Below are 18,171 nucleotides of genomic sequence, written 5' to 3' on the forward strand. Positions count from 1 at the left end.
GCCATGTGAAGACACAAGGAGAAGACAGCCACCTCCAAGACAGGGAGACAGGCCTCAGGAGAAATCAACCTTACCAACATCTTCATCTCAGATATATAGCCTCCAGAATTGTGAGGAAATACATCTCTGTTTTTTAAGCCACCCATTCTGTAGTACTTCGTTGCAGCAGCCCTAGCACACTAATACACCTCCTAATTAACACACATAGCCATCTGGAAACTGTTGGTCACAGCAGACGTCTGGTAAAAAGGGAAATAGCATTACATAAAATAATGTGGCCTACACATAAAATTTCTTTATTAAAAAAAGCAATTCAAAGCCCATGTCCTACTGATGATAGGTCTTAGGGTCATTGTTGAATCCTAAGGGTAGTATTACTTTCATTATTGTGTGGTCTAGACCTGAATTAGTAATAGAGCCCAGGTCAAAAAGCCTAGTGAAATGTGCCCCAGATAAGACTCCAAGAATAGAACTGAAAATATTTTTCCTAAAATTTCGTCATGATGTTGGGTCTATTGGTTATACATTTGGCATCAAAAAAAAAAAAAAAAGTTAGGTTCCTAACTTACATGGCACAAAAAATAAATAAATAAATTCCATGAAAAATACAAAATCTAAAGATAAAAAAAAATTCTAACTGTAGAAAATGACATAGGGGAATATATTCATAATCTATGAGAACAGAAAGTCTTTCTCAACATGAAACAAAACAAAGAATCCATGAAAGGTTAGTGTCGCCTAAGTAAAAAAATATAAAACTCTAGTATGGTGAAAGAAATCTTCAACGCAGAAAAAAATGGCAGCCTTGGGAGAAAAATATTTGAAACATTCATGAAAAATAAAGTCTAGTATGGACTGAATTGTGTCCCCTCTCAAAATTTATGTGTTTAAGCCCTATTCCTCAGTGTGATGGTCTTTGAAGATAGGACATTTGGGAGGTAACTAGGTTTAGAAGAGGTCATGAGGGGTGGGATCTTCATGAGATTTGTGCCTTTGGGACCAGAGATATCTCTCTCTCTCTCTCTCTCTCTCTCTCTCTTTCTCTCTCTCTCTCCTCTCTCCTCTCTCCTCTCTCCTCCACACCCCCCCCCCTGCTATCTCCCCCCTACCACCACCATGTAAGGAAACTGCAAGAAGATGCCTAGGAAGAGAGCTCTCATCAGGTACCTAATTGGCTTGGACTTCTCAGCCTCCAGAACTGTGAGGAATCAATTTCTCTTGCTTATGCACCTGGTCCGTGGTATTTTGTGATAGCAGCCCAAGCTGACTAAGACAATATCCTTAATACACACAATCCTCCTGCAAGCTGGTAAGAAAAAAATTGACATTAAAAATAAAGGTCAGGAACAGAAAATTTACAGAGGAAGTGGAAATGACTAATAAAGGTCTGAAAAGATGCTCAGCTTCATTAGCAATGGGAAGTACGAGTAACATAACAAAGCATGAAGTATGATTTATTTTTGCCAATCACACGGGTGACAATAAAAAGATTGCTGAAATAAACAGCAGGTAGTGTCAGAAATAGAGCCTTTTCTTAAGAAAAGAATGAGAGTACACATGTCACAATGTGGCAGTTTCTCTGGATATTGAAAATGTGCACCCCTGTAGCCCCGCAATCCCACAGAACACAAAAAAGGACAAGGATATGCCTATTGAAACAGCCTAATTGGAAAGAGGGAAATGACTGAAAACAAAAATAATCCTCCTTCAATAGGAAAATTGTCATTTAAATTATAGTACACTTGTATTAGGTAAGAGTATTTAGTTGCTAAAAAGAATACTCTGGGGACGCCTGGGTAGCTCAGCGGTTAAGCATCTGCCTTCGGGTCCGGGCGTGATCCTGGAGTCCCAGGATCGAGTCACACATCGGGCTCCCTGCATGGAGCCCGCTTCTCCCTCTGCCTGTGTCTCTGCCTCTCTCCTCTCTCTGTTTCTCATGAATAAATAAACAAAAATTTTTTCTTAAAAAAAAGAAAAGAAGAATACTCTGCATGTACCAACACGGGTTCTTGAAAAACAAAGGTTTTACAACACATGTATGCATTGTAGAATCTCATTTTTTTTTCTCAACTAAAATGATTTAGGTGTATACTAGCATAGGATTGCCTTATTTAAGGTGGGAAAGTTAGCACTACAGCAACAGAAGGCATTTCGTTAATTTGGGGTTTTACCAATCAGATATTAAGAAAGAATTCAAATGTTACTAAATACAAAACTGTAAGAGTTTACATGCTTTTGTAAGTGGAGATGTGAAGTACACTTCAAATCCAAAATACAGTTCCTTTAAATTTTAGCAATCCTGCTTCTACTTTGCTATGAATAAGGATATATAGAAAATGGTATTTTCAGGGTCCCTGGGGGGGGGGCACAGTCAGTTAAGCATCCACTCTTGGTTTCAACTCAGGTCATGATCTCAAGGTTGTGAGATCGAGGGCTCTGTGGGCTCTGGCTGGGAGCAATCTGCTTGAGATTCTCTCCCTCTGTCCCTCTCACCTCAACCCCCCAACTCTTGTGTGCACATGTTCTTGCTCTCTCTCAAATTAAAAAAAAAAATTCACTATTTTATTCTATTGTGGTTTTTTATCTTCTAAAAATTTTATTGGGGCACCCAGATGGCTCAGTCGGTTAAGCACCTGCCTTCAGCTCATGTCATCATCTCAGGGTCCCGGGATCGAGTTCTGCATCAGGCTCCCTGCTCAGCAGAGTCTGCTTCTCCCTCTCTCTCTGGCCCACTCATGCACTCTCTCCTGCTCACCCCCCCGTCTCAAAAAAGTAAAATCTTTAAAATAAAATAAAATTTCCATTTATTGCAAACCACAAATATGGCATTCATTCCACCCTATCTTTATAGATTACAAGCTACTTGGAAGAATGAATCCTAAATGCTTTCATTCCATGATTTTCTTAAATAGATGACCCTTTTAAAAAGTTCTAGTTTGAAATATATTAGAATGGCAAGAATGAAAAATGTGACCTGAGACGGAAATCATTCATGCTGTCCACCACTTATTTTCGGTTCCCCTCCAGGCCACATCATAGTATTGCACTAACCTGCTTCCTTGAAGGTAGTAGCATGATCACTGGCTTTGGCCAGAAATGTGTGAGCAAAAGTAACAGGTGTTACCTCTAGGTGAAAGCTCCAAGAGCCAGTTCATGGTTCAATATGCTTTTTCTTCCCTGAAGCAAGGCAAACAGCAACATATAAGATGGTGGCTGCTTTGTCACCTAAGGTCTCTGAGTGATTAAAATGAACAGAGCTTCCCTTCTGAGTGGGCAGGAGCCATAGGTGAGATATAAATCTTTGAGGGTTATGGCACAAAGTTTTGTGGGGGGTCATTTGTTATCACAGACATTTCTCTGCTATCCTGACATGCCTAGGCCAGTGTGTTTTGAAAATTATCAGATTCTCATCCAAATCTATGACCCTGCCTAGGTGGACCACAAAAAAAAAAGGTAATAAAAAGAATTTGAAATTCTTCCCATTGAATAGATAAAATGGAAGTTTAGGTTCAAAAGTTTCAAGCTTCATATGACCTTCCTTAAAATAGCCACTTTTGATAAACACTAGTCCAAGTTTATTATAAATCATTTGTTTGAAGTTTTAAACTAGTCCAAACACTAAAATTACATGAGTTGCACACTAATACAAGCAACAAAATATACATATTACTGTTCAATCTCATATAGTCCAGCAAGTACGAAGGACACAAAATACATTTATTCACATAACATCTACTGTTGAAATATCTCGTAACAAGTTGAAGTCCAACATTATTTGCCACATGGTAAAATATTCTGACACCCAAATGAAGAAGTAAGGAGATGTACATTCCCACCTTTCATATCCTGACATTAGTTTATTAATTTGGAGCAATGATGGTGATACAGGTGAAGTTAGCAGCAAGTTTCACAAAAAGTTGTTTTAGCAAGTGCTTTTATCTGGGCTCTAAATTCAGATTAGAGCAAAAGTAAGACAGGTTTTTCTTTTAAAGACTGAAAGTGCACAAAAAAGACCATTTATTGAATAAGACAGATATATTTCTCTGTGTGTGTGTGTGTGTGTGTGTGTTTACATGTTAGCTTTTAGGTATTTTGCACTTCAGCAATACAAATAATTAGCAACACTCAACCCTTGGGAAAAAATTTGGACTATTTCTGTCACTTACTTAAATCCTCATTGACAAGTGGGATGCAGTGGGATGCACCTACAACTAACTATGAGTCCGCATTATCTGTCTTGGTATCCATGATCATAAAAACCATATGCCATTGGCTTTTTCTGTCATTTTTAAATTCACTAACAAAAGAAAAAAAACCTGTCACTTGCCAGTCATTTGCCCCGAATAATAAAATTCCCCAGGAATAACATGATCAAATACTATGTGAAGTTGCTTAGATACTACTTTACCCAGTGAGAAGGGAATTTCAGTTGCTCTGAGGGTCTGATTATAAATTTTAAAACAGAGCTTAAAGTTTCAGAATTGGTTAACCTGCTGAACACTATTTGTACAATTTCTTTCCAGTAACTGCACAAATGTACTTTCACTTGGAATGCTCACATGACAGTTGTTGATGGATGCTACATTCTATTATTCAACATATAATAAGATACCAAACTACAGTGACATATATATAATAATAGAAATAAAATTCTGAAGTCAAATATATGCATATTTTTGTGTTCACTTTATTTCATTTTCCTTGGACAAAAGGCCTAACACAATGTCAACACATATTCTCTTACTACATTTTTTTTCAGTTTTTAGTGTCTACTACTCGAGTTTGACCTCATTCTAAAACCAACTTCATTACCCTACACCTGTACTCAGCTAATAAAGATAATCCTTCCAGGATATGCAGAGAGTGACTCTCTGTCACTCCCTAACACTTTACACACCCATGCACTCCCATATATGGTAATGTCACAGTAGCTCCTCAATATAGATACTCATGGCCTAGGTGACATCACAGCAATAGAGCAACCGTGATGCCATCTACTTAGAAGCCTTACGGAGAAGAGGCCTGGAACCCTGAACGAGAGTTTCTCTGCACGCCTCTCCTGGGTCACAATACATGGAAGTGCTTGCTGTAGCATCCTACCCAGCATGAGGAGGAAGGATGAAGCTGTGGTTCCTTGTGCCTCAGCTTCCAGGACACCAACGCTCTTAACTGTGGGAAATAAATGTCTCCTCAAAACCATCTATAATTTCTGGGCTTTAAGTGCTCTAGTAACACATGAAAACATTCATGTAATGTAACAGCAATCACAAATTGCAATGGCTTTTTTTTAAAAAGTGTCTACACTGGATATTCAAATATACATACACACACACATATATATCAAAATAACCAATATGTAATCGTCATTTTAAATAAAAATGCACAAAATTGTTGCAATTCCATGCTCATTTTGCATCAAATATATTCTTACCTGTAATTCAATTTGGCAAGTGTTCTTTGAGCATATACTATGCACATCCATATATGGATATGAGAATAACCAAACTTTGTGTAATTCATCATTTACTGGTCTTAAATTAAGAATATCGTGTGCCTCTGTGTGTGTGCATGTATCTTGTTTTTAAATTCACTGGAAAAAGTGGTTTCCTTTACATCTTCAATGAAGCTATTTGCTTAATTTCTTTTAGTTTATTCATAAGAATATACCAAAATTCACTGAAGTTCAACAACTTCCAATGTAAATTACCAGTCAAAAGCAAAAATTTGTGGATATAATAATTTAAGTCTAGTTGAACCACATAGATTTCCCGGAGAATATGAAGTCAGTCTCACAGAGAAGGTTAATTTTTAAATGGACCACAGGTAAGGAAGGCAAAAATTCTTTTACAGAAATACATTTCTTTACTATGAAGCAGAACTATCTACCCTATGTTCTGATAGCCCCAGGACATTTTCAATGATTACTAAAATTTAGAGGAGGGGGTGAATTATACAAATAAGCAAAGAAGCCGAAAGTGTTACTGGGAAATTTGAGGAGAGATCTTTATCCCCTGATCTCTTGGGTAACCATAAGAATGATCTCCAAGTGCCCAACTAATTGCCAATTTTCCCCTTGACACAGATAGCATAGGCTTTAGAAGATGCCATCCTACAGATTTAATGAACCAGCTTTCAACAGAAATTTTTGATATGCTTATGTGTGTGTGTGCATGCATAGAAAGCACAAACACACTAGCTGCAGATAGTTTTTAAATATTGTATATGGATTATGTTTCTTTTGTTCTCTGATACAGAAATGACAAGTCTAAGTAGAGGTCCTTTGCCAACATTCTTTGTAACCATCCCTGGGGTTTAAGTTCGGTTTATATTGTCCATGGCAGAGCTTCATAGGAACTGCTATAATACAAATAGCCTATATATGTGCTGAAATAGAGCCTGTGTTTCTCTAAAAGTTATTTACTGCGCACTAGAATTTTCACAGGAAAAGGAGATTATTTGAAAACTGTGCAAATCTACGACTCACACAGAAAACCTTCAAACAAGAATTTACCTTCACAATAATACATGCAAGCAGTTATATTTGTCAAAATGACAAGGACAGGCTCATTTTAAAGAGGCTCGTGAGGTCAGGCAACCTGACAGCCACATCTGGTGTCATGGAGGTCATTATAACAAGCCACAGTGAATCCCATGAGACATGACCCTACATCTACTGATTGAAGCTACATAATGAGGAGTATAACAGACCAGACCCAACAGTGAGGGTGCTCCACTTCATTGAGCCTCGTTTATAAGGAACAGTTGCAGAGCAGTGACCTCCAAACAGCTATTTGACTGTGCAGGTAAGTATTAAGATGTTCTTTGACAAATAGGCCAAGTAAATGCTTTAGGCTTCATTCATTCAAAAGCGTGAATAACACAAATAAGCTCCAATTTTTTCAGTCGGACTCCATGGCATTATCTCATCATGTTTACCTCCAGTTGACAAAAAACAAGTGAAAAGATACAGTTGTACAGTGAATTTAACAAATCTCAACAGCCAGATCTGACAAAAGTGGCCCCACACTAACTGCTGAGGTCTGAATTTTCCAGTTTGGCTTTCTATCTCTATCCAATTAACTGAAATATTGACAAATCTTTTCTGAATTTTACCCTAGACCTACGCTGCTTTACTGTCCTATTAAACCAGGTGCTTGCTGATTTATTTTCTCTGTAACTGGAGACTCAGAAATAGCAGCAACCTTTAGAGAATTTTTAATGGAGCTAAGCTCCCACCCATGCAAGCTGATGACATGCACACCACAGCAGCGTCTGGCAAGTTTGTAGAGATTCTTAAGGACCGCCTTCCGCAGCAGAATGTACACCCAAGGATCTAAGATTTGATTCCACGTTGCCATTCGGAGAGCAAAAAGTGTTGTTTTACAGGTCTCCAGAGAATGATCTCCATTTATTCCAATGTTGGCCATTGTCACCTGCAAAACAAACAGAACAACAAAATCCATTGATATAGCTATTTTCTTGGTTCTATAGTTGTTTAACTGAACTAGCAAGGCTACATGGCATCCATTTCACTTTCCACAAAATGGTGTTATTTTCCAAAATACTGACAAAAAGAAATGAAGAGTAGCAGAAACATTGATGTAGATATCTGGATCCTTTGAGTTCAAATTGACATTAGAACTAAAAAAACGATACCTTATATGGCAAGTCAAATGTGCACAAATAAAATGACCCAAGGGAGAACAAACATTGCTACTGGTAACTGATCTTTTCTTACTTCTGGGAATAGTAAGTTCAAAGCCAACACACATTTGTATGTTTCAATAAAAAAAAAAAAAAAACAAACCTAAAGTTTATTTATGTAAAATTAAAGTACAGATCAACTATAGATACGAGATATTTTAGAATGAATTCAGATACAATTTGCACATGGAAATGTTAGTGTTCTGGAATGTTACTTTTAGAATTTTCTGCTTGGTAGCTACAATACCAATTTCTTCTTATCTCATAGCCTATCTTACCTTCACCCTAGCCTTAACTTGGCTAAAATATTCCAAAAATGTAATGGAATTTTGTAAGGGTTTTGAAGGAAATGACTCCCATCTATACTACCATTGAGTTAACAATAACAATGTAGATTTGGTCCCCTGTATCTATTTTCTCACCATTCATGAGGTTAAAGACATCATTTTATGGAATAAGTCCCATAAATGGCCCCAGCTATATGTTAGAACTGGTCTAATCACTGAGACCAGTTTTGACTTCCAAATCAACAGCTGCATAATAAACAAACAAGAAGGCTTTGAAAACACCTTGGCTATAAACACAAATAAGACATAAATGAATAAAAAGTGAAACTGAAAAATTAAGAATCACTGGACCATAAGGACCATGGGACCATCATGCCACCAGCATTAAGAAAGGATGTAACGAAGCCTAAAACCCAAATGAAAAGTTTTTCTTATCTTCTTAATGGACCATTATCAGAAGGAAATGTCTTAATTTGGCTTTGATGATATTAGTGGTTGAAGGATAAATGTCCCTTATCAAAACCTTCATTATCTACACAACAAAGTACAAACTCCCTAGCTGGTTCCTTGATGATATATCTAAAGTCAGCTACAATCTCATCTCCCCTGCAAATACCTTATTGTCCAATTTGCTGTGAAGGCCTCACCTGTCCTAGATGCACCACGCTCTTCTGAGCTGTGGCTTACGGGACTTTATTTTGTACTCCTACTCCCCCTTCCTGTCTGATAAACTCCTATCCACCCTAGTAAGAATGGGCTTATCTTCATGAAACTTTCTCTAACTTTACCAAATTGAATTAGCAAGTTACTCCCCCTCTTCTTTCAGAGCCCCCCTGTCCATAGCCAGTTGTATCACTTACCACACTGTATGGTAATTATGCATTCATTTCTATATCTATATGCACCTCTTCTTTTTCCCTTTTTATCCCCTAGTACCCAGTTCAAAAACTGACACCTAGGATGTACTCAGTAAGAGATGGAGTTAAATTGTATGGTTTTCTATTCACTGAGGCTCTCTCTAGAAGCACAGGAACTAGTCATCAGAGAAACAACTGATCATCCATTATAATGGTCTAATATTTTGAGGCTTAAAATATCTCTAAAAGCTTTAATCCATCCGTTAGTAAAGGATTCCAAAGTGGTTTCTTGTCACTCAAAAGAACAGGATCTTACAAATTCCTTGGGAAATGGTACTTTGCCTCAGAGTTCATTTCCTATGAGAATCAAACTGTAGCCCGAAACATTCTGTAGCTAAATAAGGCCAACCAAGTATCAACACACAGAAAAAAATCCTAATCCTCACCCAATAGTACCTGGGTTAGGTATAGACTCTTATGTCACTGTTCCCCATGTTAGCCATTAGGATAGAATAAGAAAACCTATATGGGCCCAGTTTCTCTTAGAAGAAAGCAGAGCTGGGGCACCTGGGTGACCCAGTTGGTTAAGCATCTGCCTTTGGCTCAGGTCATGATCCCAGAGTCCTGAGATAGAGCCCCACATTGGGCTCTCTGCTCAGTGGGGAGCCTGCTTTTCCCTCTCCCTTTGACTGCCACCTCCCCTGCTTGTTTTCTCTTTCTCTGTCAAATAAATAAAATCTTTAAAAAGAAAGAAAAAAAGAAAGAAAGAAAGAAAGAAAGAAAGAAAGAAAAGAAAAGAAAGAAAGAAAGAAAGAAAGAAAAGAAGAAAAGAAAAGAAAGAAAAGAAAAGAAAAGAAAAGAAAAGAAAAGAAAGAAAAGAAAAGAAAAAAAGAAAAGAAAAGAAAAGAAAAGAAAAGAAAAGAAAAGAAAAGAAAAGAAAAAAAAAGAAAGAAAAGAAAAGAAAGGAAGGAAGAAAGAGGATGGAGAAGAAAGCAGAGCCAAGACCCAATGGGCAATTGGATTGAGATAGTTTCATTTTATAGTTTTCTTTACTCATCAAATATATATTGATTATTTGCTATGTGCTCAGCAATGTGCTAAACACTGCGACTACAAAGGCAAACAAAGGAGACATGTGCCTGTCCTCATGGTATTTACAATCTTCTTGCTGGGGTTTGGGGGGAGGAGGGTTGGTGATTGGTTCAAGTGTGAATGAATAAGTATTTCTCTTGCCTTGTGAGTATTAAATGAATGTATTTCCTATTAATGACTATATATGTTTCTAGGAATCTCAGAGCCCAGCCTAGAACCTGCTCTGTATAGTTGGGAACAAAGATGCTTCATGTAATTGGCTGGAACAGCTGGGCCTGGTTTAGAGACATGAAAATTAAAAACACCTGAGTCACATGGTATGCACTTCTCCGATACTTCTTTCTCCCTGAAAACAGCAGTGTGGTCACCAACTGTGCAAGGATACTACATACCCTACTAGGAGAAGTACATTAATATACTTTTTAGTATATTACTGATTATGGTATAGTCTCAAAAATTCAGGACAATCTAAGTATCCAACAAAAGATAAATTATGGTAATTTCGTGTAATGGAAAAATATGTAAACATTAATGTTTGTGATTCACTGTTAACTTTTTAAAAAGCAAGTTACTAAACTGTATCAACTGAGTGATCCTAGTCTTATAAAAAAAAAAAGGAAAACCAAACCCAAATACATAATTTTGTGCACGTGTAGAAAAAGATCTGTATCAGTATTTCAATTGGTTATCTCTAGACAGTAGAATTACAGAGGATTTTGATTTTCACCTTTGGTTAATCTCTAACTTACTAATTTTTGGATAGATCATGCACTGCTTTTGTAATCTGTGCATTTTTCCAGTTTGTTGAAATATACTTTCGTACTCGAGAATCAGAACTAATTTGGATTATTTATGCACGCCTATGTGTATGTGAATGAGGTGCCACAGAATTGCCTGAACATTTCTGACACTTTTTAAGGGAACAAAATATAACCACTTATCCCAGAATATCAAACATAACAAAATTTAAGATAAATAAAATGCATATATGTCCTGTCAAATGTGATCACTTCTTTAAGAAAAACTACAGAAGATGTAAAATAAAGATGACCAGAAGATATGCTTCAAAGACCAAATAGAGGTTGTACTAAGTTACAATAAAAGCAAAGTATTCCTAACTGAATGAGAACATTCTTAACCGCACAATTAAGAGAACATCCTTATTACAAAATGCAGATCCATCATAGAACTTGACCACTATGAAAACACAGGTGAGCACTAACTAGCCCAGAAGAACTGGTCATTCGGACAGTTAGGGGATCTCGAATCCTGAGAAAGGCAGAAAGTCTCCTATAAACCAGAACATGCCACCTAGGAGTGAGAAACACAGCCACGAACACTAACATCAAAAACTAGAACTGAGTATTTTCCTGTGCTTGGAAGCCTCTTTTTATATATAGGCCAAATAATCCTCCTAACAACCCTGTGACATGTGTATTGTTATCTGCATCTTCCAGATAAGGAAAGTATGGTTCCACTAGATAAGGGACCAGGCCATGGGAAGCGTCAGAGCCTGTCCAGGGCCTATCCCTCTAATTACTACACTTAGATTGCCTACGGGCCCTGCAGTGTACTTGCTCAATCCTCTTACCAAACGTCACCCAGAAAGAGTAGAGAAAGCTTCCTAAGGAGTGGGAGACACTATGGGAGGGACTTGCCTAGAGGAACAGAGAACTCACAGCCGCCACACCTAGGGAAGGACACCTCAGAATCCATTTCAGCATCAAGAAAAGGGCATTTCCTGGCCAACACAGGGTTGACATGTGTTCCTGCCACTTCCCCAGCCGCCCTGAGGCAGTGCTGGCATGGAAGGAGAAAAAAAATGCAGAACTGAGACCCTGTTCCCATCGTAAAAAGGCCCGAAGAAGCCTTTTCCCCTTTCTCCCTTAAGATTAACACAGAAACACACACCTTGCCCCCAAGATGGGCCAAGGATGACAAGACAGGGGCAACTAAATGAGATTTAGGATTGAGGTCTCCTAGTCCAAAAGACCCAGGGAATTCTGTTTGAGTTTCTCAGTCTAAAGCTAGAGATGATCGTAAGTAAACAATTATGTTCATGTGATCACGACCACTAAGGTACAAGTTCATACTTCAGAAAGTAAAGCAGGAATGTGACTGAAGGGATTCAGAGTACGCAAGGGGAGACACAATAGGCGTCACTTACTATAAACACACAGAACTCTACATCACTTCCTATGAGAAGTGACAAAATCTTATGATCCCTATGTGAGTCATAAAATCTTAGAAAAAGCAGGGAAGTTTTCCTTCATCCAATATAGTTCAGAAATTCCTTGCAGGTGTCTTTAAGTGTCGGATGGAAAAGACTCAGCACTACTCATGGGAGAATTTCTTCGATTTAAGCTGTGTGCATTGTTGGGGCCCTTAGATGGCTCGGTCGGTTCGGCGTCCAACCCTTGATTTCAGCTCCGTTCATGATCTCAGGATCATGAGATCAAGCCCCATGTCAGGCTCCGCACTGAGCGTGGAGCCTGCTTAAGATTCTCTCTCTCTCTCTCTCTCTCTCTCTCTCTCTCTCCCCCCTCTCCAGCTGCTTCCCCTTCACACCTGCACACACACTCTCTCTCTAAAAGAATTCAAAAAAATAAACTGTGTGGGTTGTTGAACGTTCTCCATCATCAGGAGCTGAAAACTCTAGTTTTGGTCTCCAGAGCATCACGGAAGAAGTGCTGGCAGCTTTTCACATGCTTGAAAACTAACACTGGCTTGTATCTATTTCTCCATGTCTTCTACTGCTCCTCACCCAACATGACTTGCAAATGCCCAGCTGTAAGCCTCTCATCCACTAGTTTCCCCATCTTCCTTTAAAAAAAATGCACTGGTGAGAAATAAAACATACACTCTCTATACAGTCCAACAGGGACAGAGCTCAGTGAAACAATCATTTCTTAAAAGGCAGACAAACCACTCCTATCTGAGCCTCCAGGATAATGCCACCTAGTTTCTCCTTTGATTGGATCCTAGCTCCCAGAACGTCACGGGAGGTAAGCTCCTTACTTATTAAATGTACTCCTAGGTGACTATGTGGAGCGTGACAACCTTCACATTTCCCTGCTTGTTTCCAAATTATTCAGACTTATGTATGGATGTATCAATATTTAGATATAAATATGCATAGGTACAGTCACAGATCTGTGACTTTGTCTTAATGGATCTGCTTTGTGGTATAAATATCCAATTCTGGAGCCTCAGATGTCAAACCCAGGGTAGGACCCCTGTACCTTCTCTTTGACCCACTCCCATGATGTGCCTCAGACGCCCTGTCCTCTCTCATTTGCTGTCTTTGCACTTAAAAACCAGCCCATTCTATTATGGGCTCCTAACTGGTCCTCCAGACACAATTTACTTATTCATTTATCTTATTTCGACATGTTCACTGTATTTGTCAAACACTTCATAAATGCCACAATGTGTCACTTTCCCTGTCCTTCCCTCAACGGGAAGGACCTGTCCAAATCCTCCACCCTTCCTATCCCGTCTTCTCCAGAAAGCCTTTCCTAAGCTCGCTGCAGCTCCTTATCTCCCATCACACTTGCCACCATCCCACTAGCACTGATAGACACAGTATCAGCCCCTTGTGCAAAATATATTATAATGAGAAAATGCAGCATCATAGTCCTTCGGTTGTACTGTAAGTGCCTCACATCTTTAACCTTCTCAAATCTTTCTCTTCTACTTTTGACAGGGTAAGTGGGAAAAGACTCCTACAGTCGAGATGAGAGACAAGAAGGAAAGGGTAGCTTCAAGCACAGAATTTTGGAGGGTTGAGCAGGAAGGCCAGGCAGCCCCAGATCCAAGAAGTCAAGGATTTAAGGTGAAAAACAGAAGAAGCATATGAAAGCTTATATGGACTCGTGTTTCAAACAATGCCTCAGCCTCTGAGACCATTCATCTCTAGCCTGCCCGGAGTGCCTCTGTACTTACTAAAGGAACCTGGTACAGTTAAAGTTAGTTTGAAATTTTTAAATTTTTTAAGGTGATAAATCAAACATTTACTTGGTTTAGGAAAGGATCCCCAGTCTCTGGTTAAAATTGAAAATCGTTGTGGAGGGTAAAGAACAGAGGCACAGATGCAGAGATTCCAACCCAGTCATATCCCAGAAGGGTTTGGGGGCCTGGAAAGGGCGGCGAGGGTCGGGGTAGAAGGGGTACATTTAAAATCTACAAGAGGAAAAAAAATAAAAATAAAAAAAATAAAATCTACAAGAGGGACGCCTGGGGGGCTCAGTGGTTGAGCGTCTGCCTTTGGCCCGGGGCATGATCCCAGGGTCCTCGGATCGAGTCCCGCATCGGGCTCCCTGCGAGGAGCCTGCTTCTCCCCCTGCCTCTGTCTCTGCCTCTCTCTGTGTTTCTCATGAATAAATAAATAAAATATTAAAAAAAAAACTACAACAGAGACTTGTCTGTTTTAAGGTCTCAATCTGGGCTAAAGAGCTTTTGCCATCCCTGCACTTCTTGCATAATAAGTTGTTAGACTCAACGGCTATTAAATCAAAGTCACTGATCAGTTAGTGAATTTGATTTAACTTTAGAAAAGCTTTGGCCTACCACCGACTCTTCCTGTCACTACGTGACAGCTCCAGCCACAGGGGAGAAGCAGAAAGACCACACCGGTCCACTGGGGTGACTTAGGCACCCCAGGAATAATGGAATTTCTTTGCCCTAATGTGTCTTCAGGAAAGGAGAGAAAGGGAAGGGAAAAGTCTCGTTGGCATTTAATACTTTAACTATTTCATCTTCACCAAACTCCCAGCGATAGTTACAATTTTTCTGGTGCTACAGATAAGAAAACAAAACCACAGAGACATTAAGTTGCCAGAGTTCACACTGCTGGTAAGTGACAGAGGCAGGATTTAAACCCATCTACCTGGCTTCAAAACTCACAATCTAATTTTACTAAACCATTCCCAGTAATGAGACCAAATAATTGTATATTTATGATCAAGATGATAAACAGAAAATAATAACAAGCATGTATGAGTACTTTACTATGTCTGGGACCAAATAATTGTATATTTATGATCAAGATGATAAACAGAAAATAATAACAAGCATGTATGAGTACTTTACTATGTTCTGGACACTTTTATTTTTTTCTTAAGATTTTGTTTCTTTATTTGAGAGAGAAAGAGAGAGAGAGAGAGAGAGAGAGAGCACAGGCAAGGGGAGCAGCAGAGGGAGAGGGAGAAGCAGGCTCCCCGCTGAGCAGTGGGCCCGACGGACCAGGGCTCCATCCCAGGACCCTGAAATCATGATCTGAGCCAAAGTCAAACACTTAACCAACTGAGCCACCCAGGTGCCCCCAGACACTGTTTTAAAATTTTACATCTATTATCATATTGAATCCTGTTAACTCCTTGAGGAAAGCAGTATTACCCCAATGTGAAGAGGAAGTAGCTGAAGCAAGATGAACTTGCCCAAGGTCACGGAACTAAAAGAAATGCGGTCAGGATGTGAAGAGCTAGAGATGCTGAGTGAGGATGCATTGCCTCCTTGGCATTAGTAGATCTCATTTTTAACTCACTAGGTTTCTATTTCTCTCTGCCCATATCTGGTGTTCCTTCTAGCTGATTCTAGCACTTTTTAGCCCAGTGTTCCCATCAAGTCACTTTCACTAGTATCTTTGTTAAAATCAAGGCTGTATGCTATTAAATATGTTGCTCCAAATCTCTTGTGCCCGTACCAACAGATGTAAGTGACACGTAGGTCAGTTGCAGGAGGACCACACAGCTGAGGTGTCCTTCAAAGCACGCTTGTCAGAAAAGATGCCAGAGCAAAGGAAACTATCTGTCTTGGAAGGGAAAAAAATTTTTATATATATTAACTAATGGATATAAAGTGATGCAGACAGTAAGACAAAACCCAGCATCCTTTCTCTTTTTTCTTCCTGTCCACCCCACGATGAATGGCATAATTTTCATTTTAGGATCCTCTTTCATCCTTTTTGACTGGTCTTCAGATGTCCTTTTGGATCTCACTTTTTTTTTTTAATCCACATTTGTAACTGTTATCCTTATTCCATCATTTCTGTTCTTTGGAGCCGATGAAAATAAAAAATCAGCAGGCAAAATTTGTAGGTCTTATAAGAAAACATGTGTATGAGACTATATGTGTTGGTTTATATGTCCTGCCTTGTTATAAAAGTAATTTAAGGCATTTTACTTTGAACTATGCTTTTAAGAGCACTGTAAACTCTAGTTCTATCTAGCAGTGATTAGTTAAGCCAACAAAACATGGTTTATGCCTTAAACATTGGCAATGACAGACATGGAAGACATTTTCATCCTAACCAAGAACTTTTTAACTAACATGTCATAACTAAAGTAATTATTAGCAACTCCTCTATGAGTTAGAGAGAAAAGACCTAGTTAGAAATTAGCCTCCGTTTGGGAGCCACACTGTTTCAGAAACAAAAGACTACTTTGACTGTTGGCAACACTGTTTTCAATGGCAAAAGCAGACTGTAGAAGAAGGTGTTTCAGGAAAACATCTGCTCTGAAATACACTGTTTTTCCAAGAAGAAATTTAATTTCCAACTGGCAAAGTTAGTTTACTATTACAGAAGTTCAGAAAGAATTTCTGAAGCATTCTCTGAGCTCTAGGACAGTAATCCATTAGAGAGAATTTTTAATGAAATGAGTGTCCCTTTAAAAATAAAAAGCTATCCATGATCTATTCTCCAACTGTCTCAGCAGCAGATACCATAACTCCATCAACCTCATCAAGAAAAACACTTTATCTTGTGGACTCCTTTATCCTCAGTGCCACGCCCGATACTTGATACACAACATTCATTTTATTTTACTGATTTACTTATTTTTGGTAAGAGACCAAAAGTTATATAAAGACCAATGAGTTATGTAAGTGCTAAACTTGGGCCTTGGAAGTTTAGCATAAACATGTCAGCAATGTATTGTTTGGGTGTGATTTTAAGGATGCGATTATGATGACATTTTTAAATTCCATTAATTGTTATTTCCCTGAGACTCCAAAAGAGTCAATCATGAGCCATTGTATCAGCATAATAATAATTTAAAAATAATAATACTAAATTGCGCTAAATTCTTCTCAGTTACAGGTAAGACTGAGAGACCAGCAATCGTTGTCCAAAAATTAATTTTACTAAGGATGCCTGGGTGGCTCAGGTGGTTGAGCATCTGCCTTTGGCTCAGGTCATGATCCCAGGGTCCTGGGATCCAGTCCCATATTGGGCTCCCCGCAGGGAGCCTGCTTCTCCCTCTGTCTGTGTCTCTGCCTCTCTCTGTGTGTCTCTATGAATAAACAAAAATCTTTTTAAAAAATCAATGTTACCAAAATATGAAAAATTACCACCTTTATGTCATTTAAATTTCTAAATACAAATTCCAATTGCTTTAAAAAATTCACAAAAATCCAACTTTTAAATAAAAAGATTTTTACAATCCAGAATATAGAGTTATTAGGTTGAGCTGATGTTCTTTCTGGAAAAAAGTACTAATTGCCAGATTTATTTTACCTAAAAAATTCGTAGTTTAGTTAATATGAACTCTGTCTGCTACCATTGTAGTTAAAACCTAGGGCTTACCGTAAAGTATAAGAAAACTTTTGGGAATGTGTCAAAGATGTCACCTAGAAAGGACACATCAGCCATGCTATCATTTACCCTTCACAAGGGTTCATGGTCGGTCTTGCAAGATCTGGCTTTTTCTAAAATAGATTGAGTTCTCCATCTATCTTACGGATAAGTCATGGTTATTTCCACAATGAACACAAGTTCATGCCATATTTTTTAATGAGTTACTGTAACCCAGCCACGAAATGTCCCTGGATTCCCTACCAACCCCATACTTCTGTCTCACCGAAGGTACCTCACTCCATTCCTCTCCTAGATCACGATGTCTGTCATGGGTACTTCCTTGCCATGCTACCGACTAGATATTGCTCTCTGCCTCACTTGTAGCTTACTAAACAGTGATATGTGGTGATCCCATTGTTTCTCTTTGTCCAGTTTTTCGGACCTTGTTCTTGTCCTTTCACCTTGATGTTCAGGACCCTGGATATCCACAGCAAATTGGGTGTCAGGGTTATATAAGTTATACACGTCACCTGACACCGCACATTTCAATCATTCTTGCTGACAAGTGACCCCCAACAAAGCAAAAGGCAAAAGTATCAGCACATGCCCAGCACAATTCAACCACCTTGTGTAAGACTCTCTCTAGAAATGAATC

General features: G+C 38.7%; 1 protein-coding gene across 2 annotated transcripts in view; it reads right to left on the reverse strand.

The window, feature by feature from the left end:
- Positions 1 to 3,552: 3,552 nt before the first annotated feature.
- Positions 3,553 to 18,171, reverse strand: part of PTGFR (prostaglandin F receptor) — a 43,740-nt gene continuing 29,121 nt past the window's right edge. For both annotated transcript variants that reach the window (XM_072754788.1, XM_026004768.2), the window contains exon 3: positions 3,553 to 7,433. In XM_072754788.1, coding sequence (XP_072610889.1) covers positions 7,131 to 7,433 — 303 coding nt within the window. In that variant the 3' untranslated portion in view covers positions 3,553 to 7,130. The remainder of the gene's footprint in view (positions 7,434 to 18,171) is intronic.

The sequence above is a fragment of the Vulpes vulpes genome, chromosome 3 (assembly GCF_048418805.1).
Source record: "Vulpes vulpes isolate BD-2025 chromosome 3, VulVul3, whole genome shotgun sequence".
Taxonomy (NCBI): Eukaryota; Metazoa; Chordata; class Mammalia; order Carnivora; family Canidae; genus Vulpes; species Vulpes vulpes.